This window comes from Miniopterus natalensis, chromosome 17, assembly GCF_054644295.1.
Source record: "Miniopterus natalensis isolate mMinNat1 chromosome 17, mMinNat1.hap1, whole genome shotgun sequence".
NCBI classification, from domain to species: Eukaryota; Metazoa; Chordata; class Mammalia; order Chiroptera; family Miniopteridae; genus Miniopterus; species Miniopterus natalensis.
The window spans coordinates 45,042,450-45,066,831 of NC_142097.1; the positions used below are offsets into that span (position 1 = coordinate 45,042,450).

Here is a 24,382-nt window from a genome sequence, read left to right on the forward strand (position 1 = left end):
CGTGCCTGGTGCCGATGACAGCAGTCATCGGGAGAGAAGTTCCCGGCAGAGCCACTGCTCCCAGAACCTCCAAGGAGGGTTCCAGAGCCCTGAGCTGCCTGCAGCCGGCCCACGCCCAGGACAGGAAGCAGAGGGCCCAGGTGGGCACACAGGCCTTTCACCTCACAGAAGCTGGAGATGGGCCAGGTGGGGGGAGGTGGGGTCATAAGGCAGATGCTTGGGGTGGGGACGCATAGGAGCCCTAACAACTCAAAACTCCTGCCTCCCAGCTCGCCACTGCCCCTTAGTGCTGAGGGACAGCCTCGGCCCCCCAGGAGGCAGTGGGGAAGGGCTTCCTGGGGAGGTCTGTGCCCCTTCCTCACCCTTCCTTAGGCAGGGCCAGGTGTGGGGCAGGAAGAGAGGGCGGCAGGGATCAGCCCTCCACTCTGCTCTGGGCAGACCCCACCTGGGCACACTGGGGGCCAGGTCGCTGTCTCCCTTCCCCCAGGTGTGCCAGGGGCAGTGGGGGAAGCAGCAGCCCCCCTCCTGCAGTCCCTGCCCCCCTCCCCGTGGTCAGGAGAGACTACTGCGCCCCCAGACAGAGCCAGAGCTGGGTCCCCCGCTCCAGCACAGCCAAGCCCCCTCCTGCCCAAGGATTTATCTGAACCCCTCCCCCCCCCAAAGAAAACACGCTTAGCATAAAGGCTTTTTTCTTAACTGATTTCTCTTAAAAAACAAACACGAACAAGGAAATCATTGCACCAGCATCCTAAGCCTCAAACAAACGAGAAACAAACACAAACCCAGCCGCGCCCCCACCCACACTCCCGGAGCAACGATAAACTTGATAAACTTACGTCTCTTTGGCAACAATAACTTAAAATCCTCCATCGTTTCTGTTCGCTGGACAATCGTGGGTACAAAAATACTCCCTGTGCTTCCCCACCCCCACCCCCGCCCAGCTCCACCCCTTCTGCGTTCCCTTCCCTGCCGGCAGGGGCCCCGACACCGACCTTGGGGGCAGCCCCCACTATCTTTTGGCAGCTGGGCAGGGCTGTGCAGTGCCCTGCAGAGGGGTGCTGCCCACACCAGCCAGCAGAGGGCACCTCTAGAACGTGGCCGAGGTGGCAGGCGTGGGGCCTGAAAGCCCCCCCATCTTTCAAGCTGCCCCCTTGGCTCCAGGAGGGGGACCCAGGCGGGCGTCAGCCCAGACCCTGTGGGGACGGAGAGCTTATGGGTCAGTGAAGGGGATACACAGCCACAGACTGAGGTAAGGGTGGTGGGGCCCACGAGCCTGGGGTCCTCTCCTTGCACTGGGCAAACCCAGAAGTAGGCTGAAGAGGCCAAAGGGACAGGGAGAGGCCGTCCAGTGGGCCTGTGCCAGCTCTCTCACCCTGCGAGGGGGCACAGCATCCTGCGTGCATTGCACAGCAGGGGCCAGTGGGCAGTGTGCAAGGCCCCCCAGCCACGAGCAGGTCCTCTGGCCTTAGAGGCCAAGCAGTCCAACAGAGGCGGCCAGGACAGAGGGGCAGCTGCAGGGTGGGGTGCTGCTGGGTGGGGCTGTGGGGCATCCCTAGGGGACAGCAGAAGACCCAAGTGTCCGGGAGGAATCCTGCCCCCAGGGCAGCACAGGCTGGCGTGCATGGCCGGTCCACTGTCCAGAGCGCTGCATGGGACCGGAAGCTGCTGCCAACCGACCATCGCCAGGACGGCAGCCCCCACTCACTCTGTCACCATCCTCGCCGTGCCTGGAGTAGGACCAGCAGGGGCTCCCAGGGGGCCGCCTGGCCTTAGGCTTCTTCACAGCTGACCCCAGCACCTCCTGCAGGGCCTGGCAAACAGGCGCCAAGGAGAAGATGCTGAGCACAGCAAGAGCTCCCCAGGTCTCCCACCTGGCCTGATCCCTGGCCTAGGGCCACCGACCAGCTGGGGCTGCAGCCCTCAGCCCCTTCGCTGTCCGCCTGTCTCGGTGGGAGCTGGACCCATTTCTCTTCCCACAGAATCACCAGCACCCAGACCAGGCCAGGGTCTGACCCCCGAGCCCTCCGAGCCCTCCTTTCACTAGTGGGGAAACTGAGGCTACGGCTGGAGAGCGTCACGCACTCGCCTCCAGGTGACCTGCTGGTTTGTTCAGGGGTCCATTCAGGACACGGTGTGTGCAGGGACAGGCCAACAGGCCATGGCAGCGGGACAGGGCTGGGCCTGCCTGGGGGACAAGATGACCAGTAGGCGTCTGAGGGGAGGTGGGCTTTCAGGACTGGCAAGAACTTGGCTGGGGAGCAGCCTGGCAGGGCCGAGCCCGCCTGGTCTGAGGCTGGCAGGGTGCAGCGCCGACGGAGGCGGGGGCTAAGGCCCCTCAGGAGGGCCCCCCAGGGCCCTGAGCCTCCACCATGGAGCTGCGGGGCGAGAGCCCTCAGGTCCGAGGGGCCCTGGGTCCTGAGCCAGCGGGGGCAGCCGCTGAGGCCGACCAGCAGGGCCTGGAAAGGCTCTGGTGGGAGAGGCTGCCGCAGGTTTTGGGGGGCTAAAGTCGGGAGAGGGCAGGGTAGGGAGCGCTCAGCGTCCAGCCTGTCCCTCTGGAAAAGCAAGGAGACGGGAGGCCTGGGCGCCAGGCAGCGTCCAGTCTCCGCCCGGAAGGCAGGGGCCAAGCCAGACACGCCTACGCGTGACCGGCCTCTCGGGGCCCAGTTTCCCCGCCTGAAAACGGAGATCGTGCGTTGGAAAGAACAAGCGCAGGGGCTGGACACCCAGCAGGTGCCCCCCGCCGGCTGCCCGCTTCACTGGCCTGATTCGGGGTCCCCTCCCATCAGCCCCGCCGCAGCCTCACCTCCCACGGAGCCCGAGTCTGAGTCCGAGACGTGCGTGATGGAGAAGCGGGAGGCGCGCGCGGGCGCGGGCGAGACGGTGAAGCGCGAGAAGGGGCTGCGCGGGGCCGGCTTGGCGGGGGCGCCGGGGGCGCGGGGGGCGGGCTCCGGGCCCGGCGTCGGGGGGAGGCCGACGTCCCACTGGAACCCTCCACCTGCAAACCGCCCGGCAGCCGCTCAAGTCCGCAGATTGGGGCTGCCAGGCGACCCCCAGAAGTCCCCGCCCCTGATGCTGCCCCGCCCTGCAGGCCCTGCCCAAGACCACGCCCATGAAGCCCCACCCTTGCAGGCCCCGCCCACAAGACCACACCCATGAGACTCAGTCTTCCTTGCAGGCCCCGCCCACAAGACCACGCCCATGAGGCCCCGTTACCCCTGCAGGCCCCGCCCATAAGACCACGCCCACGAGGCCCACCACCCCTGCAGGCCCCGCCCCCAGCTCACCCTCTGGGACCGTCCGGCCGTCCGGGGAGCCTTCGGTCTGCAGCAGCCGGCAGGGGGAGCCGGGGGAGCCGGGGGAGCCGGGGGAGCCGGGGGAGCTGGGGGAGCTGGGGCTCCCCGGCAGGAACGCGGGGGGCGACTCCTTGGCTCCGGGGAAGGGTTCCCCAAGCTCCCGGGTGGGGCTTTCCTGCAGAGTCAGGGCAGCGGTGACTTGGGCCGCCAGCAGCGGCCACTGGCGCCGGGGACCCCCCTCCCCCGCGCGCCGAGCCCGGGCCGCGCACCTGGTCGAAGAGGTAGACGGTGACGTCGTCGAAGAAGGACACGGCTTTCTTCTTGCGCTCCAGGTCCTCGCAGAAGGCCTCGGACAGCAGGCTGGGCATCTTGAGCAGGCTGCGCAGGTTGCGCGCGCTCTGGCTCTCGGCCACCACCACGGGCACGCGCGGCGCCTCCTCCTCGCTGTCCTCGCTGGGCTCCTGGACGCTGTAGCAGCGCAGCTCCTCGTCCGACTCGTCGCTGTCCTCGCTGTCCTCCTCGCCCGCCTCCGGCCGGCCCTCTGGGGCTGCGGGGAGCCCCGGCAGGGCCAGGCACAGTGGGGCTCTGGGGGCGCCCAGGCCCCCGGTCCGTTCCTGCAGGGCCGACAGCAGTCCCCCGGCCTCCTGGAGCTCGGGGCGGTGGCTCTCTGCGCTCTGAGGGACTGGGGTCAGCAGGAAAATCTTGGACCTCCCAGGGCTGGGCGCTGGTGGCACCTGGGCTGGGCCCTGGGGCCAGAGAGGCTCCACCCTGGGGCCGGTGGGGCCACTGGGGCAGGGGCTTGGCGCACGGGAAGAGTCCTCTGGAGGTGGCAGTGGAGATACCTCCTGGGGGCCAGGGCTCTGCGGCTCCCCAGGCACCCCGGGCTCAGGAGGAGGCTGTGCAGGCTGCAGCCCAGGGCTCTGCGGACTCTCCAGGTCCGGCTCCGGCCCAGGGGCGGGGACACCTCCTCCCCTCTTCTCAGGCTCCAGCGGGGGCTCGGGCTCGGTATCCAGGTCCGAGAAGTAGGCTGAGTCACGGTAGGGGTTCTTCTCGCTGAGGCCGCTGAGGGAGGCCGGGAGCTGAGTCTCTGCCCCGGGGCTGTCACCCTCCAAGGACGGCCCCCCGAAAGCCTCAGGCTCGCATGGTTCGTGCGTCTCCTTGAGCACAAACTCGGGGGATTCGTAGTTCTCCGTGTCATAGCCGCTGTCCAGGGCTCGGGGCTGCCCTCCGGAGGTGCCCACAGCCGACGGGCTGAAGACCTCACAGCCGCCGTCACTGGCCGAGGATGGGATGTCCAGGGAGTCGAGGGAGTCGGGGGTTCCCACCTGCTTCTGCAGGGAGCGGAAGGCAGGCATCAAGTCCAGCTTCTCGGCCTGCGGGCCATCACTGGACAAGTCGGTGAAAACACCAGAAGTGGCCTCGGTGATGTCGTCGTCCTCACTGCCCGGCGCCTCCAGCTCCAGGGAGCTGCTGCCACTGTCCAAGGTTTGGGCCGGCTCAGTGGCAGTTGCCTGGCTGCTGGCAGGCGTCGGGGAGGCAGGCAGGGCAGTGGGGGTGCTGGCCTCTTCTGTGGGAAGCAGGGCTCCCTCTTGGGATGGGGTCGGGATGGGTGGAAGGGGCAGTTGGGGTCTTGCAGAGCCCTCAGCCTCCTCTGCAAACCTGGGCTCTGCCTGGGGGCTGTGGCCCCCGCTTACAGCTGCCTCTGTCCAGGGGGATGTGACTAGGCTGGTGGCAGGTGCCAGGCCCTCAGCAGGACACAGATGCGGGAGGTCGAGGCAGAGGCCTGGCTCCTGGCCAAAGGGGGCGCCCTCTGGCCCAAGGAGAGGCTCTCTGGGGTCCTCTGGGGCCAGGGGGTGGCCCAGCTCAGACACAGCCCGTAGGGCCTGCTTCCTGCCAGGGCAGCAGTCCGTGTGGCCACCCGCGTAGCCTGGGACCGCGCACCCAGGTGCTCGGCTGCCTCTGTTGTTGTTGGCCGACACGTTGGAGCTCCAGTGCCTGTGCTGGGCGGCCCTGCCCTCCTCGGCCTCCCCCAGCTCCGCCCTGGCCCCGGACTGCAGTGCCCCTAAAGTTCCAGAGGGGGATGCTCCCAGCGGGTCCTCAAAGAAGGGTGGGCAGAAAGTGGCCACCCCCCAGTCAGTGTCCTCCTCTCCGCGCTCCATCAGCATCAGGCCCCTGGGAGAGGGTGAGCGGGAGGGGCAGGGCGGGTCCTGGGCAAGGCTCCCGCATGGGTAGTGGTCCCTAGAGCCCCAGGGGCCGCCCGCGGATGGCGCCTGGCCCAGCAGCGGCTCCATAGTTAGTGAGGTGGCTGCCCCGTCGTCTGAGTCCTTGTCACGATCACCACCCTCAGAGCGTGGGGCCACAGCACCAGGGCTAGGGGCGCAGCCGGCGCAGTCGGGGTCGTGGCCGGCGGCGGGCGTGAGCTCCTCCAGGCGGATGAAGTACTCGCTGCCCACAGAGGGGCTGTGCGCGCTGAGCACAGGCACCACGCCAGGGGGCGCCCCGTCGGGGGCACAGAGCTCCTGCAGGCGGGCGGGGCAGCCCGGGCTCGGCATGCCCCCTGGCGGTGGGAAGGCCTCCGCTCCGTGGCCCGCCTCCCACTTGTACTCGAAGTTGAGGCCGCGGCTCGTCTCGGTCACGGTCAGCACGTCGTCGCCATCGGCGTGGAAGCCGTCGCCCGCAAACTGCTCCAGCAGCGGGAAGGACGAGGCAGCGGCCAGGGGAAGCTCTCCGGAGCCCCCTAGTGCCAGGCCTGCTGCCCCCAGCCCGGGGCCCGGGCCGCCGCCGCCGGGCCGCAGGGAGCGCCAGCGCTGCTCGAACTCCTCCTCCGCCTCAGTGGCACCCTTGGCGCACAGGTAGGAGAGCAGCAGGTGCACCTCCTCGGCAGTGGGCCGCTGCTCCGGCTGCAGCCAACAGAACTGCATCACCTCGTACCTGCCGGGAGGGAGGCCCGGGGCTCAGTCCTGCCAACCGCCCGCCCCAGCCCCTTCACCCCCACAGGAGCGAGCCCACCTGCCCTCGGAGTTAGGGTCTGGGGTCCCCTCCTCACACACAAAATCCTTGAGGGCAGTTAAAGGAAGCTGCCGTTTATCTGGAGGTGGCGCACGGTGTGGGCGCCGATGGTGGGCAGGGCACTTTCCGTAGGCCAGCCACCCTGCCTGCGAGAATTTGTGCTTTGGGTCAAGAGTCCATTGCCCTTCAGGGGCAGGGTGGGACCCAGTCGTCACTGCGGATCAGAGGGGAGCCAGGACGAGATGGAAACCCAAGTGATCAGGAGCTGCTTCTTCCCTGGGGACTCAGAGTACCCCTTTTGTCTCGCCTTCCTGCTGGGGACACCCCCATCCCGGCCTGGCGTCCCTGGGTCCTCACCAACGGTCAGACAGGGTCAGCTGCAGCTGGGGCTTGGGCAGCTTGAGCTGCTGCTCCCGGACGGCATAGGCCAGCACCTGCCGGTCGGAGTGGTGGGGATAGGGCTGCACACCCAGCTCGAAGAGCTCCCAGATGGTCACGCCCAGGGACCTGCAGGGGGCGACGGCCATCAGAGGGGGCTGGCGCGGTCAGCAGGGCACCACTGCACAGGATCTCGGACCATGGGGCACCGAGGGGAAGTCTCTATCATCACACCAGCTTCTTAGGGATGCCCCTCGCGGACAGGCTTTCCTTCCGTAAACAGGCAGGACGTGCCACTGGCCAGGCCCAAGCCCATGCCCATGGTGCCCAGGCAAATAAAAGCCAGCCTGGCCTTACACGAACCCAAGTCCACTTGTGTGTTCATTCATTCATTCCCTTTCCACAAAGACCAGACACTACCAGGTGCAGGAGCTGCCCTGGCCAAGCTTCTGGTCCTTCCAGTCACCAGCAGAGGCTGGAGAGAGGGACTGTGCCAAGATCAAGGGAGGAGTGAGTCTAGGGACATCTCATGTCAGCAAGGGTGGACCGGGGAACACACAGGCCCGGGAGAAGGCAACTGGGTTCCTTACGGTGAGTGCCGGCCTCACCGAGCTCCCTTAGGACCCTGAGCTGTCCCGGCAGCTGGGGACATGAGGGACAAAGCAGATTTGGCAACAAAGATGTCATGATGGCCTCGGCCAGAACCATCCAGGGGACCCCAGCCGGCGTGCAGCAGGACAGGCAGGCAGGGGAGAGTCAGAGAGGGAACGGCGTGTCCACTGTGGGGGCATGGTCTGGTGGCTCAGGGAGGGGGACTGGTAAACTCAGGAAGGGGGGCTGGACCATGGACCTAGACTCTAAGGGTTAATCAGGAGCAGAGGGGAGGCCAGACTGAGGCCTGGGGACTGTGAAGAGGCGGGGGTAGGAAGCAGTCCGGCCAAGGCCAGGGGTGGCCTGTGGAAGTCCATGCCTTTCGATTCTCACGCCTCCCAGAGGCTGCAGTGCTGGGTGCAAATGCCCACTTTGTGCCCACTCAGTGCCTCCAGACTGCAGTCATGGGAGATCCCTGGTCCCCACCGGTCCCTCTGTATGGGAGCAGGGGCTATGTGGGGCCCCCCGACTCATCAGTCCAGCCTGTTGTCGCTCCCAGAAGGTCCTGCAACCTGCTGTCTGCAGGCCTTGGCCCAGGGGGTCCTGGAGGGGCGGGACCTCCTCCATGGCCAGGCCAGGACTATGGGCACCTGCAGCTACAGGTGACTCCAGCACCCGTGACCTCACCTGGGGCCACATGCGGCCACCTACAGAGCGATGAGGCTGGACAGGTGAGCACAGCCTCCCACACGTGGCCTCTGAGCAGCCAGCCTATGTCCCCTCAGCACGGGAAACAGGCGGTAGGTGGGGCTCAGTCCCTGCGCCCACACCGGACGTCCCAGCACCAGGCAGAGCGGCCGGGAGGGCTGAGGGCAGCAGGTGGGCCGCGCCCCCCACTCACCACACGTTGCTGGCCTTGGTCTGGTCCACCACCAGCAGGTTCCCGTGCACCTCGTCCACCAGCTCGGGCGCGATCCAGCGCAGCGGCACCCACAGCTGGTCCGCGGTCACAAAGTAGTCCTCCTGCGGGTGTGGGGGACAGTGTCACCGCCAGGCCCACGCCACTGGCCTGCCCCTCCGGCCCGGCCCGGCCCACTCACTCTGTATTTGCTGTGGGACAGGCCGTAGTCGCCGATCTTCACGGTCAGGTCGGCCGTGAGCAGGCAGTTCCTCAGGGCCAGGTCACTGGGGGCAGGAAGGGGGGTCAGCCAGCTGTGCCCGGCCGGGGTCCCAGGTCACCGAGGGGGCCGCACCGCTTGTTGCCCAGGGCACCCTGGCTCAGCTCCGTGATAGGCAGGAAGGGACGTCCGAGAGGCTGCCACCCTCCCCTTGCCCAGAGCCCAGGGCCCTCGCCCAGCACTGGGCACTTCAGAGGGTCCGTATGGGCCTCAAACATTACAATGTGGGTGAGGGCAATGAGCCCAGAGAGATCTAGAACAAGCCGGGCCTTGGGTGAAGGTGTGGCCCTGCAGTCACTCCCACTCCCAGCCCCACTTCTTCTTGGACACCAGCCTGCTGACCTGTCCCTCATCCCTCGGGGGCCAGCAAGCCCAGGGACTCTGTGGTCTTTCCTCCCGCCCACCACGCCATCACCCTCAGCTCCGTCATCAGAGAAACTGAGGTCCCAAGTGTCCCGGCAGGTCCCGCCCTGCCCACGGGTGGGGCGGGGGTGTGAGTGCCCGCCTGCAGCAGCTCCGTACCCCCAGCCCCACCTCCAGCCCCGAGGCTGGCGGTGGCTGCCCGAGTCTCCCCTGCCTGCCCGGGGTGTCTGGGCGCAGGGCACAGGGATAACCATGGGATGGGGCCACAGATGGGCCTGGCTGCGGGCACGGGGGCGTGTGGGCACGGCGGCAGGTCGGGAGGCTGGCGGCTGCCCTCTTCAACAAAATCACTGATGCTGGAGTTGTGTGTGTCATCACTCAGCACCAGGATATTGTTGGGGAGGACGGCCCGTCGGCGTCCAGGGCTGGCGGGCCATGTCCATTGCCACCTCTTCAGGCTGGTCCCCCTGCGCCGGACACCCTGGCCCATCTTTCAGACTCAGGGGCCAGGGCAGGAAGCAGGACAGAGCCATCCCTCCCCAGAACCTCGGGCCTGGGGGAAGACAGGCGAGCAGGGGCTGGCGTGGGGCCCAGGGGCGGCACTGACCGCCTTGGGGCCAAAGAACAAGCTCTGGCCCTATGGTGTTTCTGCCCCGGCCAGCCAGACAGTATGGGTCCCATCACTTAGCCAACTGTCCTGCAGAGCACGGGTGTCTGACCCCCACCTGCCTGGTGGCTTCTGTTTAATAAAATCACTTTGCACGGGTGGTCCCTGGAAGCCGAATGAACACAAGCCCTCCTCACGCAGGCCCTGCAGAGAGCTCCCGGGGCCCAGGGCTCCCAGCCTAAGCCCCACGCTCACCTGTGCACGTAGTTGTTGCGATGCAGGTGCAGGACACCACAGGCCACCTCGCAGGCCATGCGCTGCAGGGTCAGAGGGTCCGGCGCCATGGACTCCGTCACCCGGCAGCTCCGAAGGTAGCCCTTGAGGTCCCCCTGCCAAGAGGGGCAGCACCATCATCTGCTGGTGGGGAGTGGGTGCCTGTGCAAGCCCACCGCCCGCCCCCTCCCACATGGCCTGCTGGATGCACCGGGGTCCTGCTGACAGGCACCCAGGGGAGCCGCTGCACCCACCACCGGGGGCCTGGCTCTCTGTAGGACAACCCGAAGGCAGGGGGCATCTTCTCCAAACAGCCTCACAGTTCAGACCCGGGTAGTCCTGTGGGGCCAGTGAGGCCACATTCTGGGTACAGACCACTGGAGCCCCGCTGGTAGGCTGCAGACAGGCCACATGATCAGCAATGCTGAGCCAGTACAGAACCCAGGGCAGGTGACCAATGTGTCAGGGGCAACTTCCTGACCTGCTGACACCACCCAGCTCCAAGGAGGGCCCAGCTACCCTGGGGAAGCCCAAGGTCAGGGCTATGGCCAGGAGTCCAGAAAGCAGACAGCGGGACCTGGGTGCTTTGGGGCCCCACGTATGCCGAGGGCACCTCCATGTGGGCATGCAAGGAAGGGCCTGGAGGCAGTCTGCAGGTGCCTCTGGGAGGTGGTGGGGCAGATCCCTCCACCCCAACCTTGCTTTAGGGGAAATATGAGGCCCACAGAGGGGGGACAGGGATCCCCGCGGAGCACAGTCCTCTCTGTGGGGATATGGGGCCCACCCTCTGGTCCTGGAGAGGAGCCCGGGCAGGGAGGCTGGAGGCCGGGGCGGGGACTCACCATGGGGCAGAACTCCATCACCAGCAGGTAGGGCGTCACCTCCGCGCACTGGGCCAGGCACTGAAGCAGGTTCCCGTGCTGCAGGGCCCTGCGGGAGCCAACAGGCTGCCCCCGACTCCCACGCAGGGCAGGAGGGCGCAGCCGGACGGGAAGGGGGTTTGGGGGAAGCGGGACAGCACAGAGCTCACCCTGGGTGGCAGGGGCCCGGGGCCTGTGCAGCCCCCCAGCCGCCCCCGCCCGCCCCCCGGGCCACGCACCTGTAGGGCTGCGCCTCCTCCAGGAAGTGCATCTGCTCGTGCACGCTGGCGCTGGCCTTCAGCTCCTTCACCACCACCTGGGCGCTGCTGATGCCCGAGTTCACCTCCCCCAGGAACACCTGGGGAGGGGCGCACGTATCACCACCCTTCCTGGCTGGGCACCGCCTCCTGTGCCTCGACTTGCACGCTGAGAAATGAGGCTGGACCCTCCCCGTGAGCCCTCTTGGCCCTGACATCCTGCCCTGGCTGCTGTCGAGCTCTCTAAGGCCCAAAGTGAGGAACGGGGCCCTACCTGCCCCACCCAGGCTGGGGACAGAGAGAAACCAGGACCAACATGCTGCCCCTGCCCCTGCCCAGCCCTTTCCAAGGCACCTCCCAGGACAGCACAGAAGGGGCTGCAGACCCCGAGCTCCCCAGGAAAGGGCCCAGTAGGGTGGGACCTAGAAGAGAGAGGGGGCACTGGGACTGGGGAGGCTCCCAGGAAAAGCAGTCTCTACCTGCCCCCCCCACCTCCAGGCAAGAGAGGGGCCCATGGTGCCAGCCCCTCCCAACCCCAGGGTCAGCAACTCACCTTCCCGAACCAGCCGTGGCCAATCTCCTCCAGGTACAGGAGGCTGTGCCGGCCCAGGTCTGTGGACTTGAGCAGCTGCACTGTAACGGGGCGGGGCGCTCAGGGACCTCAGCTCAGCCTCCGCCACCCCCCCACCTGGCCCCGACAGGGGCTGCCCTTTCGGCATGTTCTGGGAGCCACACCTGGGGGCCACCCTCAGGAGCAGGGTGCTGGCTGCCCAGGGGAGCTGTGGACCCGCAAGATGCATCTCGGCATCTTTCTGGGTGGGTCTGGGGAGGCTGTGCCTCACGCCGCAAGGACGAGTCAGGCTGGGACAGCGGGGCCTAGATCAGGGCCGGTGCTGGGGCAATGTGGGCCTGCAGTGTGGCCAGGCTGAGGCCGTGGGGAGGACGACACTGGACCGACCCGTCCCCTCACCCCTGCCACTGGCTGGCATTCCAGCACCAGGCACGCCAAAGGTTCCTTTGTTGGGGGCTGCTTGGCACGGCCCCGCACGGGACACAGTGGGCTCATTCTCCTGCCAGCCAGCTGGGTGAGGTCAGCAGGGGGAAGGGGCAGGGCCAGGGCTGCGGGGGCCACTCACGCCCTCCTATGCCCAAGGGATTCCCTGAATTCTGCTCCCACGCCAACTGCCCGGAGGGCCCAGGGAATGCTGACCTTGATGCTGAGCAGAATTTAGGGTGGGCTCTGAGCCCCAGGGCTCTCCCCCCTGAGCCCTGGCCTGCGGGTCCCCCTCTGGCCTGGGGTCTCCCAGAGCAGGCTCAGCAGTCCGGACAGAGGGCACTGGGGCAGTGAGGGAGGCGGGAGCGTGCCAACTGCCCCAATGGGAAAGTTCCCCTCGCAGCTGCAGGAGGCATGCGGGCCAGGGATGGGGGTGCTGGGGTCCGCCCAGGGGGCAGTGCCCTCAGAGCCGGGCTAGGGAGCGTGGAGCCTGGGCCTGGCTGTGACATCCTCCCTGCTGCCCAGGTTCTTAACCCTTGACCTCCAGGTGGGCTGCCCTCCCAGCATCACCCAAAATCTTTCCCCCTCCCTGGAATCAGGGGACCCTACAGAAAACAGAGACCGAGAGCTGAAAAACGGAGAAAACAGGCCATCACTCCCCTGGGTCCCTGTCCTCTCTCACCCCTGGGGACACTCCCCCAGGATGGGAAAAGCCCGGTGTCTTGTAAGTCCTGACATCAGTTTGTTTTTGGGTTTTTTTTGTTGTGTGAGGAGGGGGTTGTGTGTTTTTGTGGTATTGCAAAAAAAAACGGACTTAAGCGTTCACTGCTGAAGTGTCCACGCCAACAGGCTGCCTCAAATAAACCCACTGCCGGCCTCACACCGGAGAGAGAGCCCTGCCTCCCCTCCTTTGTCCTGGATGGAGACCCTGGCTGTTTTCAATAGCTGACCATCTGGGCCACTGGGTTTCTTTTCTCTTCCTGCTTTTTTTAAAATTCCCGTTAAAAAGAGAGCCCCTCTCTCCACCCCAGGGAGAGCAGCTCCCAGGCCGGCATCCTCCCTCTCTGCTGCGACCTCCCTGCAGCCCAAGAATCTGTCACTTCCAGGTCCTGTGAGTAATAAACCTGTATCTTCTCAACGTTTCCTTATGGTGCTTCCTGAGGATGCCTCGCCATCCCAGCGAGACGCCCCGGGCCGGGTCAGTGCTAACGCGGCTTGGGAAGGGGAGGTATCTGTGGGAAGCCCATGGCCCAAGTAAGGCCCCGGGCGTTTCCAGCCAGAGCATTACTCTCACTGGGAGAAGACACCGGGCCTCAAAGATTCTCCGGGTCCCAGGCTCTCACTCGCTGGGAGATGACAGGCCGAGGCCTGGGGGCAGTGTTCCCTGGGTGGCCCCTGGCTCCCCACCACCTCCCAGTGTCCAGCAACCCCCATGGTCATCCGGGAAGTTTGGGGGCTCCGCAACAGAGAGCCTGCCCTCAGGGTTTTATGGGTGCTCCTCTAAACAGATGCGCTCATTCCTGCCTAACAGGTGCCATGGAGACCCTGGCAGGGAGGCTGGGGGTGCGGGGTGGCACCTATGGAGCCCCGGGCCCTGGGGCTGGCAGCTACAGCTGCTCTGGGACCCAGACCAGTGTCTTGGGGGCCCTGGCCCATGAGGAAGGCTGGGCTCCAGGCGGGCAGCATCTGGTCAGGTCCACGCTGGCCTGCCCCCACCCCTGGGGCCTGTGAAAGGCCCATTCACAGCCGCCCACAGAGGGAGCCCCAAAGAGCCCCTCCCCCCTGAGTGGGTGGGCACTGCCCACTGGGCACAATGGAACCCATGTCCCTCCCTGGCCAGCCGGCACCGAGCGGGGGTCAGGGGTCAGGCATTCTGGGACAGCAGAGGAGCCTCTCCTCCCAACACATGGGTGGCCCATCCCAGGACCGGAGGGGACAATCCCTGCCCCCGTGCCCTTCACCGACCCTCTGCACCGACCCCCAGCCTGCTCACAGCGCCCAGGTGCACACCCTGTGGCACCACCTGGGCCCCCCCCCTCGTGCTCGCTCACCTGATCGCCCCGGCTGCTTGGCCATGGGCAGGGAGACCTCGGTGAGCGGCAGGACGTACACGTCTGGCCCGTTCTGAGCGGCAGCCGCCGGGGAGCCCTGTGCCGAGAAGTCGGCCGTGTACTCTTCCCCCTCAGCATTCTCAAACTCCTGGGCCAGGTGGGCGACATGGGTGACATGGGGTAAGCTCCAGGGCGCCGGAGGTGGGCAGGGGCAGGGCAGGCTCTGAAAAGCCTCCCTGAGCTGGAGGGTGAAGCAGCCCCTCAGCTGGCACCCCTCACCCATCTCCTTGCTCCTCTCCTTGGGAGAGACGGCAGACCCACAGCCCCTCTGTCCACAGGGACACCAGCTGCCCAGGAGGGCCGGGGTTTGCTCTGTGGTGGTCCAGGGTGGGCCATGAGCCCCCCCAGCAACGCCTCTCCCTTCAGAACTCAGCCCGCCGCACCCACCCCTCCGGTGCTCAGGGATGGTGGGCAACGCCGGCCCCACACCGGCAAAGGATGAGGTGGGGCTGGAGGCAGACAGAGCCCTGCCCGCCCAGAGACAGCCCGCCTGCCATGGGGCAGCTGCCTGAGTATCAGGGCTAGGGAGTGGGGACGAGGGCCCCTTCACCCCACTCTGCCCCAGTGGACAAGCCACTAAATGCCCCCCGCCTCCCAGACAAGGAGCCTTCCTATCGGAAGCAGGGAGCCCACCCATCTTCAGCCCCAGGCCCGGCACCCTGCCACCTACCACAGCCATCTGCCAGCGGGCCGCCCCTGGACCTTGACCGGGCAGACTGTACTCCACGCCCAGGGCTCCTTGAGAGCCTGGCGCAGGGCAGCCCGGGCTGGGCCCCACCTGCTTGGCTGCTGTTCTGAAACTCGCTGCCACACCTGTCTGGCGAGGACCCTCCCCCAGGGCCGGAGCGCCACCCTGGGCGCCAAAGTCTGGAGAGACTCTGGGCCTGGTGCAACAGCAAGAGTCCTGCGGCTGGCCTCCCACCGGACAGCCCCACTGCCCAGGTGAGCAAACTGAGGCCCAGGGATTCCAGGGACTTCCATGTGGACAGGCAAGGGACTGGGAGCCAGGAGGCCTGGGCTCCTCGCCTGCTCGGCTCTGCCTGACAGGGGGGCCCTCTTTTCTCGGGGCCTTGTTTTTCTCAACTGCAAGAGGGAGGCTGGAAGCCCTGTGTGTCCCTACAGGTCCGTCCCAGTCTGTACCCTGAGAGGACAGTCACTGAGGGTGGGGTTAAGGGGCTGCTGACCGCGGGGGCTCCCCTCCCCCAGGGCCCGTGAGACCACCCTGGGGCCCTGGAATCCCAGCTGTGTGAGCCCCCCCCATCACCCCATCACAGCTGTACCCCCCCCCATCAGAGTCTGGCCCTGGCCCTGGCCCCAGCCCTTTACCTGCCAGTGCCACCTGAAGGCCCACCGGATGGTGCCAGCACAGCGGGCAACCAGGTAGACCAGTGTGAGCATCGCTGCCCAGCCCTGTCCCCCAGCACAGCTTCAGGTGGGGGGCGGGGGGACCCACTGCCCAGGCAGGCCTGCCCCCCGGGGAGCTGGTGCTGGAATGTTCTGGCACCATAGTCCCAGGAGGTGGAGAGGGCGCCTGAGGGAGGGGCCGCTGGCCGGTGTCTCGGGCCCTGTTCTCACAGAGAACAAGGAGGGGCTGACTTATACAACGGCTCTCGAGTCCCACCCCTAGGCCCTGCCCCACCCCTGTCCCCCCAAATCTCATAGCTCTGGCCTCAAGGTCTTCCAGGAAAATGCCTGCACTGCCTGGCCAGTCAGGGACACGCCCTGCTGCTTAGGCACCAGCTGACCAGGGGCCGCCGCCGGGGGGTTCCGGGGGGTGGCCGGACCATCCAACGCGGGCTTTGTAAACAGCAAGGGCCTTGTCCATTGTCTTCACCGGGTAGGTGCCCATCACCCCCACCCCGCCCTCTCCGCGAGGTGACACTGGGCGGTGGGGGGTGCTGTTCCTCTAAAACGCCTGGGGTGTGGACCACTTAGAATGGAGACTCACAGGGGTGCAGCGCTGGGCCCAGGAATCTGACCTCCAGCCAGGGCGGGGCTGGCCGTGGGCGGCGGAGCACAGCCAGCAGCTATTCGCTAAGTCAGCAGGAACTGGGCCCACGCGGATGCCCGGCCTCTGGTTGGGGTTCTCAAGCTCCCAGTTTCCCACCTGGCCCCGCTGCTCAGAACTGCTGCTGGACGTGCAGCCACGGTGGGGGCAGCCATGGGCTTGCTAGACGGGGGAACTGCATTCCAAGGGGTGCCCCTCGGCCTCTGTTCTTAGGAGGAGGCTCACCCCATGACCACGGCTGCGAACTTTGCCCTGCGGAGGGCGGCCCTAGAAAGGGTGGGTGGTCAGTGGAAGCCCCGCACCCAGCCACACTGGCAGTGTCCAGGGCCATATAACCCTCCTCATTCCGGCTGGCCAGGTGGTTTGGGTGCCAGGAAGCATGTCTCCCCTTCTCCCCCCACCCCTGGAAGTTAGGGGCTCTGGGCCCCTCCCACACCAGCTCAGGAGCCCCGGTGGCCCCTGCAAGGCCCACTCTCACCGCCCTGCAGGCCCAGCCTGTGCCCAGCCCATGGAGGCCTGACCCTGAGCTGGGACAGAATACCATGAAGCCATGACCTCAGGGAGGGGACCCAAAATGAGGCCGGCCCGGTCCCTGAGGGCCCCAGGCCTCTGCTGGCAGCATCCCCAGAGGAAGGACTGTGGGATCCCAGGCCCCGGTCTATAGGGTCCCCAGGTGGCCCAGGAGATCCCGTGCACAGCCCCTGGGACCCCCGGCCTCACCTTGAACCCGATGCCGCCCTTCTTACAGCACAGACAGGCCAGCATGAGGGCGATGACAGTGAAGAGGCCTGAGAAGGACACGGCCACCACGGCCAGGGAGGACGACCAGGAGAGCTCGCTGAGCGGGGCGCCGTCTGCTGAGGGAGAGAGCGGTCAGGGGGCCTCTGCAGCCAGTCCCCCCAGGCACCCACGCCCCCATCAACACCCACTCTCCCGGGTGCCTCAGGGACCAGCACGCCCCTGTCCCAGCCTCCCCAGTCCTCAACTCCTGGTCCAGCCGCAGCACCGGCACCCTTGCTCGGGGACCTCACACCCGGAGCAAGCGCACACGTGGGTCCTGCAGGAGCCCGAGCCTGCAGTCCCTCAGCCGGCCACTAGGTGCCACTCTGGCCTCACCTGGGGCGTGGGGTTAGCAAGGCGGCCAGAGCCTGCCCACCTCCCCATTGTGGGGGTTCATGGACACCCTTCCTCAAGGTCAGGGCCCAGGGCTGTGGAGGACCCCCTCCACATCTCTCTCAGACTCTGGTCACCCCGCCTCCCCCTCTGGAGCCTGCCCCGGAGGCTACCCTTGCCAAAGCTCCGGGGATGTCACTGGGAAAAGCTGTGAGACCCCAAGTGGACAGGGGGACTCGGCCCCACTAAGTGGGGGACACTGTGAGGCTGGCTGATGGCCACACACCAGGCTCTGGGCAGCTGGGGGTCAGGGCTGTGAGACATAAGGCCTGTCTGGCCCTTGAGGCAGGGGGACCCTGCTGTCCCCAGAAGGTGGCACTGTGCTGGCCTGGCATTTCCAAGCCACCCCCTTGCTGAACTGTCCTGGGACAGTAGGGGCCCCCTCCCACAGCACCTGGTCCATGCGAGGCCCCCATGGCTGACTCTCACTAGATGGGGAAACTGAGGTGCCCAGGACAGCACAACAGGATCCCCCAACACAAGCACGGCCACCTAAATTAGGGCTCCAAGCTGCCCCCACTCCACAGCTGAGCCAGTGAGCCAGAGCTTTGGGGAAGCTCGGCCCTGCGGTGCCCCCAGGATGGCCTGGTAGGACTGGCGAGGCGTCCCCCAGAGATAGGAGGGCCAGCACCTCCTGTCTTGCTACTCCGGCCCAATGTGCACCCCCCACTCCGCGGGCTTTCTCCTGTCTGCCGGCCCCCAGATCTCTGCCCACTGAGCACCCCCCGCCTCTTAGCTCCCAACGGCGGATCCCTCAAGACCCATCTCCAGACACAGCAACAAGAAAGGGTTAAATAATCACAATGGCAGATCTACCCCAGGGGCCGAAACAGTGGCTTTAAGAAGATTTTTCACCCTCCTGTGCTGCTGGGGGGACTGGGACCTGGGGCAGTCACTGTGGAAAACTGTGGAGGCTCCTTGGAAAATTAAAAACAGAGCTGCCGTATAACCCAGCAATTCCACTTCTGGGTATTTACCCAAAGAAATCCAAAACTTAATCAGAAAAGACATGCACCCCTATGTTCACTGCAGCGCCATTTACAATAGTCAAGCTACGCAAGCAACCCAAGTGCCCACCGACAGATGAGCGGACAAACATGTGGGACATTTATGCGATGGAACATTACTCGGCCGTAAAAAAGAGTGAAATTTTACCATTTGTGACATCATGGAGGGACCTAGAGAGTATTATGCTAATAAACACATCAGACAGGGAAAGACAAATACCGTATGATTTCACTTCTATGTGGAATCTAAACAACAAAATTGAAAAACATAGAACAGAGTCGTAGATACAGAGCACAGGCTGCTGGCTGCCAGAGCGGAGGGGGGTTGAGGGACTGGGTGAAAAAGGGGAAGGGCAGTCAGAAGCCATTTAGAGGGAGGGAGGGTGGGGCCAGTCAGCCCGCTCCAGCCGCAACACTGTGCCTCAGTTTCCCCAGTCTGGGCCACGGCCTGCTGCCTGAAGAATAGGGGAGCAATCTGCCCCAAGTGGTGGTGGTGGCATGGAGACACAGGAGCCTGACCCCGGCTGGCAGGGAAGCCGTGGGGAAGGGAAGTCCACGGTTCCTCAGTGCACGCTGCATGGCACCTCTGACAGGCGTGCCCAGAGCTGGCGGATGCACAGAGACCCTGGGCAGGCGCCAGGGGCCGGGGTGGAGTGACTGCCAGGGCCACGCACATCTTTTTGGGGCAATGAGCACGTTCTGGAGCTAGAGAGAGGTGGTGACCCACACGCCACGAATGCACGAAACGTCACTACATGGCTCGCCGTCAAGTGCTCACGTTTATGCTACACAACCTTCACCTCCATTTTAAAAACGCTTCCAGCAGCCAGACACCCATCCAGGCCCTTGAAATTTACAGGCCACTCTCTCCTGCATGGGGCTCAGATGGAGAGCAGCCCCAACCCTGCAGGTCAGGGCAAACACAGGCCGGGACCCCACCGGCAGGCCCGCCCCAGCTGCACAGCCTGTGCCCACCACCACCAGGGCCCAGCACCCGTCCGCACAGTTCCCTGTCCGCCTGCCCCTATTCAGGAGGGGTGGGTGTTCTCAGATCCCCCCCAAGGCTGAACAGCTTCAAACGCCCCAAGGAATCAGCCCGGTCCACCCAGTCGATACACAGCTAAACCACCAGCTCTGCTGCTCTGAGTGCCAAGCACCCACCCCGTGTCCCCCACCTTGTAACGCACCTGGTCCAGGGCTGGTCGCAGGCTCTGAGGCCCCAAAGGCTGTCACCTTCCCTCCCAGCCCTGGACAGCCCCCGGGAGGTGCTCACACCGACACCCACGGCACCATGCCACCCCTCGGGAAGGACATGGAACACCCGGCCCAGCCCCCGCTGGCCTGTGGGTCCAGTGAGAGCAGCCAGGACGTCGGAGGGGGGTCCTCACCCCAGAGTCAGGGAGACTCAGTATTTCCGGTGCCACAGCCTACAGGGGCTCATGCTTGGGGTCACCAGCAGGCCTGGGGCGGGGCCTCAGCTGGGCCTCTGAGGACATCCTGGCACAGCCCCCACCCCCCAAGCCTGCGGTGATGCAAACAGGATCTCGTGCAGGAAGGAACTGTGCAACCAGCGGGCGCTCTCGGAGCTAAGCGCCCGGGGCGTGTCAGGAGAGGCTGGACAGGCCCAGCGTTTGTCCTTGACACCCCAGCCGAAGCAAGTGGCAGATTTGGGAGGGCATGGGGGTGGCAGGAGGGGTGCCCACACCCTCATGAGCCATCCACAGGGCAGATCCAGCACTGGGGGCCTGGGGGGCAAAGTTTCTTGGCAAAAGTTTGCCCGAAAGCCCTGAAGCGGAAGTTTCTTCCAAGAACAGAATCCCCGAGCGGGGACACGGCACCCCCTGCTGGTGGAGACAGGGAAGCAAGGTCACGGCACTTGTGTGGCCCAGCTGGATGTCTCCCGGGTGGGGCCAGTCCCAGACCATCTGTCTCCTCACTTCTCCCTGCAGATCTCTGAGGTCAGGTGGAGACAGAACAGGCACCGGGACTGGAGTCAGAGCCCTAGCTGTCTGTGAGGGGGCTCCCGGGGCTGGGGTGGGAGCATGGCCGAGTGCATGTGCCCACATGCTCCCCCTGGGCCTCCCAGGACAAAGGCCACATCTGTAGGATGCCCTGCTCCCACCCCAAGAGCTGGACTGCGTCAGCCCCCAGTTCCAGCTGACCCCACACCTCGGCTGTCTTTTGGTTCTGACCACAGCCAGGTGGGGAAACGGAAACCCACGCTCCCTGCCTCAGAACCCAGCTCTGGGCAGAGGTGCAGCCGGACCCCACCTCCGCTCCTGCCCAGGCTGCACCCCAAGCAGGTGAGAGGGGCCTGAGAGGCATCTGTGTGGGGAGACTGTGCCCCCCTGCCCCCACCGCAGGACCTTCCAAACCTCTTCATCCCCCGACAGGACACTCTGCCCTGTGGAAGATGGGGGTGCTGGGGGGACAAAGGCTCGGGGAGCAGGAGCAGGTGTGTGGACATCCTGGCCTCCTGGTTTCTGCCTGGACCCCAGGTGGGGCAGAGAGTGGGTGGGGCACGGCCGGCTAGGGAAGGGGTTGCAGGGTCAGTGCCCAGGCCAGGTTTGGCCTCAGCCAAGGGCAGCAATGTGCTCGTGGGCCTGGCAGGAGGAGAGCAGTCCCCACAGAAGCCTGAGTGCCAGTCCAGGGGTCTGGGGAGGACCATCCATCCCCAGGGGCCAGAAACTGCCTCTCAGGGATGCCTGCCTCCTGGGGTAAACAAGGCGGCCTACACCTGTGCTGTGTTGGTAAATGCTTACCAACTGGTTTTCCGAGAGAGAGACAGGGAAAGAGAGACAGACAGAGACAGAGACAGAGACAGAGACAGAGACAGAGACAGAGACAGGGAGAGAATGGGGAGAGCCCGGAGGTGTGGCGTTGGCCAGTTCCGGTGGTGTAAATTCCGTCTCAAGCTACTGAGCTCGGTGGGGAAGACGCACCTCGGAACCCACCCACCCTGCGGTTTCTCCAACCAGACACGCGAGACCCCCAGGAAGCGGGAACAGAAGCCCAGACACACACGTCGGACCAGGGGCTCAGTTCCCGAATATCTGATTAACACCCACCAACCCAGGAGGGAAAGCCAAGGACTCTGAATGGCCAGTGAGGCCAGAAAGACAAGGATGGCACAGAGGCTCACGCAGACGAACCGGTTGTCAAGCCAGCCAACCAGCGGCCAGCTGGTCGCGGCTGCCAGATGCCAGGTGCCCAGGCAGGTGGGTGGGTGGGAGCGACCTTGTCTCTCCTCAGGGGGAGAAGGGGGCACCACACCCTCACCTAGGATGAGCAAGGCCAGGCAGGCCACACCCCACTGTGAGAAGTCACCTGGAGACCCCACCCAGCCATCCTGCTGCCTCACCTCACCCATCCTATGACAAGTGGCGCCCAGGCTGCCCAGAACTGCCCACTGCACTGGTCCTGCCACACAGCACTGATGTCACAGGGCTGTGACTCCAGCAAGTCCCCTGGAGCCACCTGGGTCCTGAGGGAGAGCTGGGCCCCAGAGGAGGCCACCCTCTGGATGCTCTCCTGTGTGGGCCACATCACTCCAGGAGTCTACACGACACCTGGCCCCTCCAGCACCCCGCTTCCCAGTCCCCAGGCTGCACTTGACCGAGCGCCCAGGGCCAGAGCCTCAAATTCAGCCCCCTTCATTCTCAACATCACTGCCACCATCACTGCCACCTCTATGGGGACAGCATGGAATCCCATGCTGGATGGAGAGCCAACTGTGGGCAGCAGGCCTGGCCGGTGACTTTGTGAGGACCCCCTGCCTGGGGCCGGCCCCTCTGTCTATCTCAGACTATTGAGTGACCACAGAAACAAACTCCGACAGCCACAAGCACAAGCGTCCGCTGCCCTCTGAGTCTGGTGGACCCTCAGCAGGGTCCCCCATGGACGCAAACAGACCTCCAAAGAGCCGTCATTCTCCGCTTTGGGGATGGAGAAGCCACGAAGCCACTGTAGCCTTGTCTCCATGCACTGCACCTCCCTCCAAAATAGCAGTCTCTGTTTACTGAGCATCAAATTTTCACCAGGCACTTACTCCCCCCTCCCCAGGATCTGGGGGGAGGGGGTAGGCATTGCTATCCCATTTTACTGATGAGAACACTGAGGCTCGAGGAGGTAAGATGGGCTGTGGGACTCCAGGGGGTGGATGGCAGGGAACCCCACCTCTCTCCTCCCCAAGGCCCACATGGAAGCCACAGGGAGCCCTGCACCCCGACCCTTTAAACAGCACCACCACCCAGAGCGTCCCCTCCCGCAGTGGGACCCAGCTTTCCTCTCCACTGACCTGCAGGTAGGAGAGGCCCCTGCCTTCTGACAACTTTCCCTGAAATCATTAAACTGACACTGTAATCACACTCACCACAACCGTCTAGGGGAAGGGGCTCGTGCCCAACACCCCCAGGGTAGGGAGGGGATAACAGCCCCACACAGGACACGTCCTGGCCACACAGAGAGTGCGAGAGGCAGGGCACGGGGGAGAGTCTCCCCATCCCAGGGTCAGTACTGGCACCCCCACCCCCCTGCCAACAGCTCCAACACTAGCAGCCCTGAGGCTGCCCCCCTCCCAGCAGGCACACTGCCTGGAGCACACATTGCCTGTCCCCAGAGGTTGTCTGGACCTGGGCTGCTCAGCAGGGCTACCTCCACCCCCACCTCCCCGCCCCCAGCCTCAGGGCCCAGCCAGGGCTCCCGCCTGGACCACTGGCTGGTGACACTATGTTCTCCAGGCCCTGAGAGTCGCCTGGAAAGTCATTTCTGAGACAGTGACACCCACACCCTAAGCCCAGCAGGCAGCCCTGCCGCCAGCTCCCTCCTGCAGGAGCAGATGCCTTCAGATGGGCGGTGCCCAGGGGACCCTGCGCATCACTGCTCACCTTGAGCCCTGCTCCAGGGAGGGGGCGCAGGACAGCCCATCGCAGGCTCGCTTAGTTTTGTTTTGGCTGGATTAGCCTGTGCCAGAGCCCCAGTGACATGTGGGTGGGCCCAAAGTCCCCTGGGCCACAGCTCCAGGGCAGGGGTTTAGCTCCCACTTGGGGAAGGGAGCTGGAGCTGGTGGGTGACAGATGCTAGTCTCCAGCTCTGCCCCCGGCCCACTCCGCCCGCCCCAGCTGCCCACTGCTGCCAAGAGGCCAGGCATCCACGGGTAAACACGCTGCCAGGGCCACCAGCTTGGCAGGGGAAGAGGCCTGGCCCCAGGTCCCCCACAGCCAGCCTGACAGCACCATCCAGCCTCTCCAGCTCTCTGGGGGGCCTGGGCACCCACTAAGGCCCATCCCTTTTGAGCCTCTGCCCGGGGGTTCTGTCCCGTGTGCTGGCCACGGCTCCCACCTCCACACACAGGCTGCGGGCGGCAGGCAGAGCTCCAGACCCAGCTCCTAACCTGGGAAGGAGCCTCCCACGCTGAGACCTCGGACCAGAAGGGGCACGGTGGCCTAGGCCCCAGGGGGACACTCCCACACCTCCCGAGACGCCTCCATCCTGGCCACCCTCTCCTCTGAACACCTGGGGCGAGCCTGGGCCCTCCTGCCCGTTACCTGTGCCAGGAACGTCCAGAGGACGGGAGTGGGGGCGCCTCTGCCGCCCACCCGCCGCCCGAGGCCGCCCCGTGCTGGGTGTCAGCCGGGGCCGGGACCTACGCGGATCCCAGGCCTCCAGGGGGTCCCGCCGGTGAGCCGGTCCTTCCGCGGGCTCCGCTCGGGGCGGGGAAACGGTGCATTTCCACGCAGAATAGGAACCGGGGCTCAGGAAGCATCGCGGCCGCGGGGGGCCGGCCCAGGGGCGCGGCCAGCGGACTCACCGGGGTCGAAGTGCGAGCTGAAGGCGAAGCTGGGGTTGAGGAAGGACGACATGGCCGGGCGGCGGGCGGGCACCGGGCGCTGCGCTCAGGACGCCCGCGGCCCCGGCCCCGGCCCGCGCCGCGCCATCGCCGGCGCCGCAGGTGCAGAGCCGCCCGCGCCGAGCCGGGCGCGCGGGGTGCGGGGCGGGCGCGGGGCGAGCTGCGGGGACGCCGGCGCGGGCTCCGGCTGGTGCAGTCCGAAAACACCGGCGGGAGCGCGCGCGCCGGGGGGGCTCCCTCTCCGGCTGGGGGGGCACGAGGCGCGCAGGAGGGGAACCCGCGGGCTGGGGGGCGCCGCGCGGAGGGGGACGGGAGGCTGAGGGGCGCCCGGTGTGGGGGCGGCGCGGCAGAGGGGTCACGGAGATGTGCGGAGGTGGAACCCGCCGGCCGGGGGCACTTAGGCACGTGGGGGGGGCAGGAGACGCAGGAGGG

At 65.9% G+C, this 24,382-nt stretch overlaps 1 protein-coding gene across 2 annotated transcripts; it reads right to left on the minus strand.

The window, feature by feature from the left end:
• Positions 1-943: 943 nt before the first annotated feature.
• Positions 944-23,963, minus strand: LMTK1 (lemur tail kinase 1). 2 transcript variants are annotated; one of them, XM_087826400.1, is made up of 15 exons: positions 23,912-23,963; positions 16,643-16,776; positions 13,855-14,002; positions 11,363-11,442; positions 10,792-10,910; positions 10,535-10,622; positions 9,675-9,808; positions 8,372-8,456; positions 8,173-8,294; positions 6,660-6,809; positions 5,328-6,224; positions 3,563-5,252; positions 3,315-3,468; positions 2,804-2,995; positions 944-1,810 (listed from the first exon to the last, which is right to left on the minus strand). In XM_087826400.1, exons 1-15 carry the CDS (start codon positions 23,961-23,963, stop codon positions 1,770-1,772), a joined length of 4,086 nt encoding a protein of 1,361 aa, XP_087682526.1. In that variant the 3' UTR covers positions 944-1,769. The 2 variants fall into 2 exon arrangements, with proteins under 2 accessions (XP_087682526.1, XP_087682527.1); XM_087826401.1 differs by lacking the exons at positions 16,643-16,776; positions 23,912-23,963 and having other exon boundaries at positions 3,285-3,468; positions 3,563-6,224.
• Positions 23,964-24,382: the final 419 nt, after the last annotated feature.

Excerpts from the sequence above, each read along its gene's own strand:
- LMTK1 (XM_087826400.1), bottom strand. The coding sequence starts at position 23,963 with ATGTCGTCCTTCCTCAACCCCAGCTTCGCCTTCAGCTCGCACTTCGAC. Across the intron at positions 8,457-9,674 it reads CGCAACAACTACGTGCACAG|TGACCTGGCCCTGAGGAACT; the intron begins GTGAGCGTGGGG and ends TCCTGCCCCCAG. Across the intron at positions 2,996-3,314 it reads CCGGCTGCTGCAGACCGAAG|GTGGAGGGTTCCAGTGGGAC; the intron begins GCTCCCCGGACG and ends GGCGGTTTGCAG.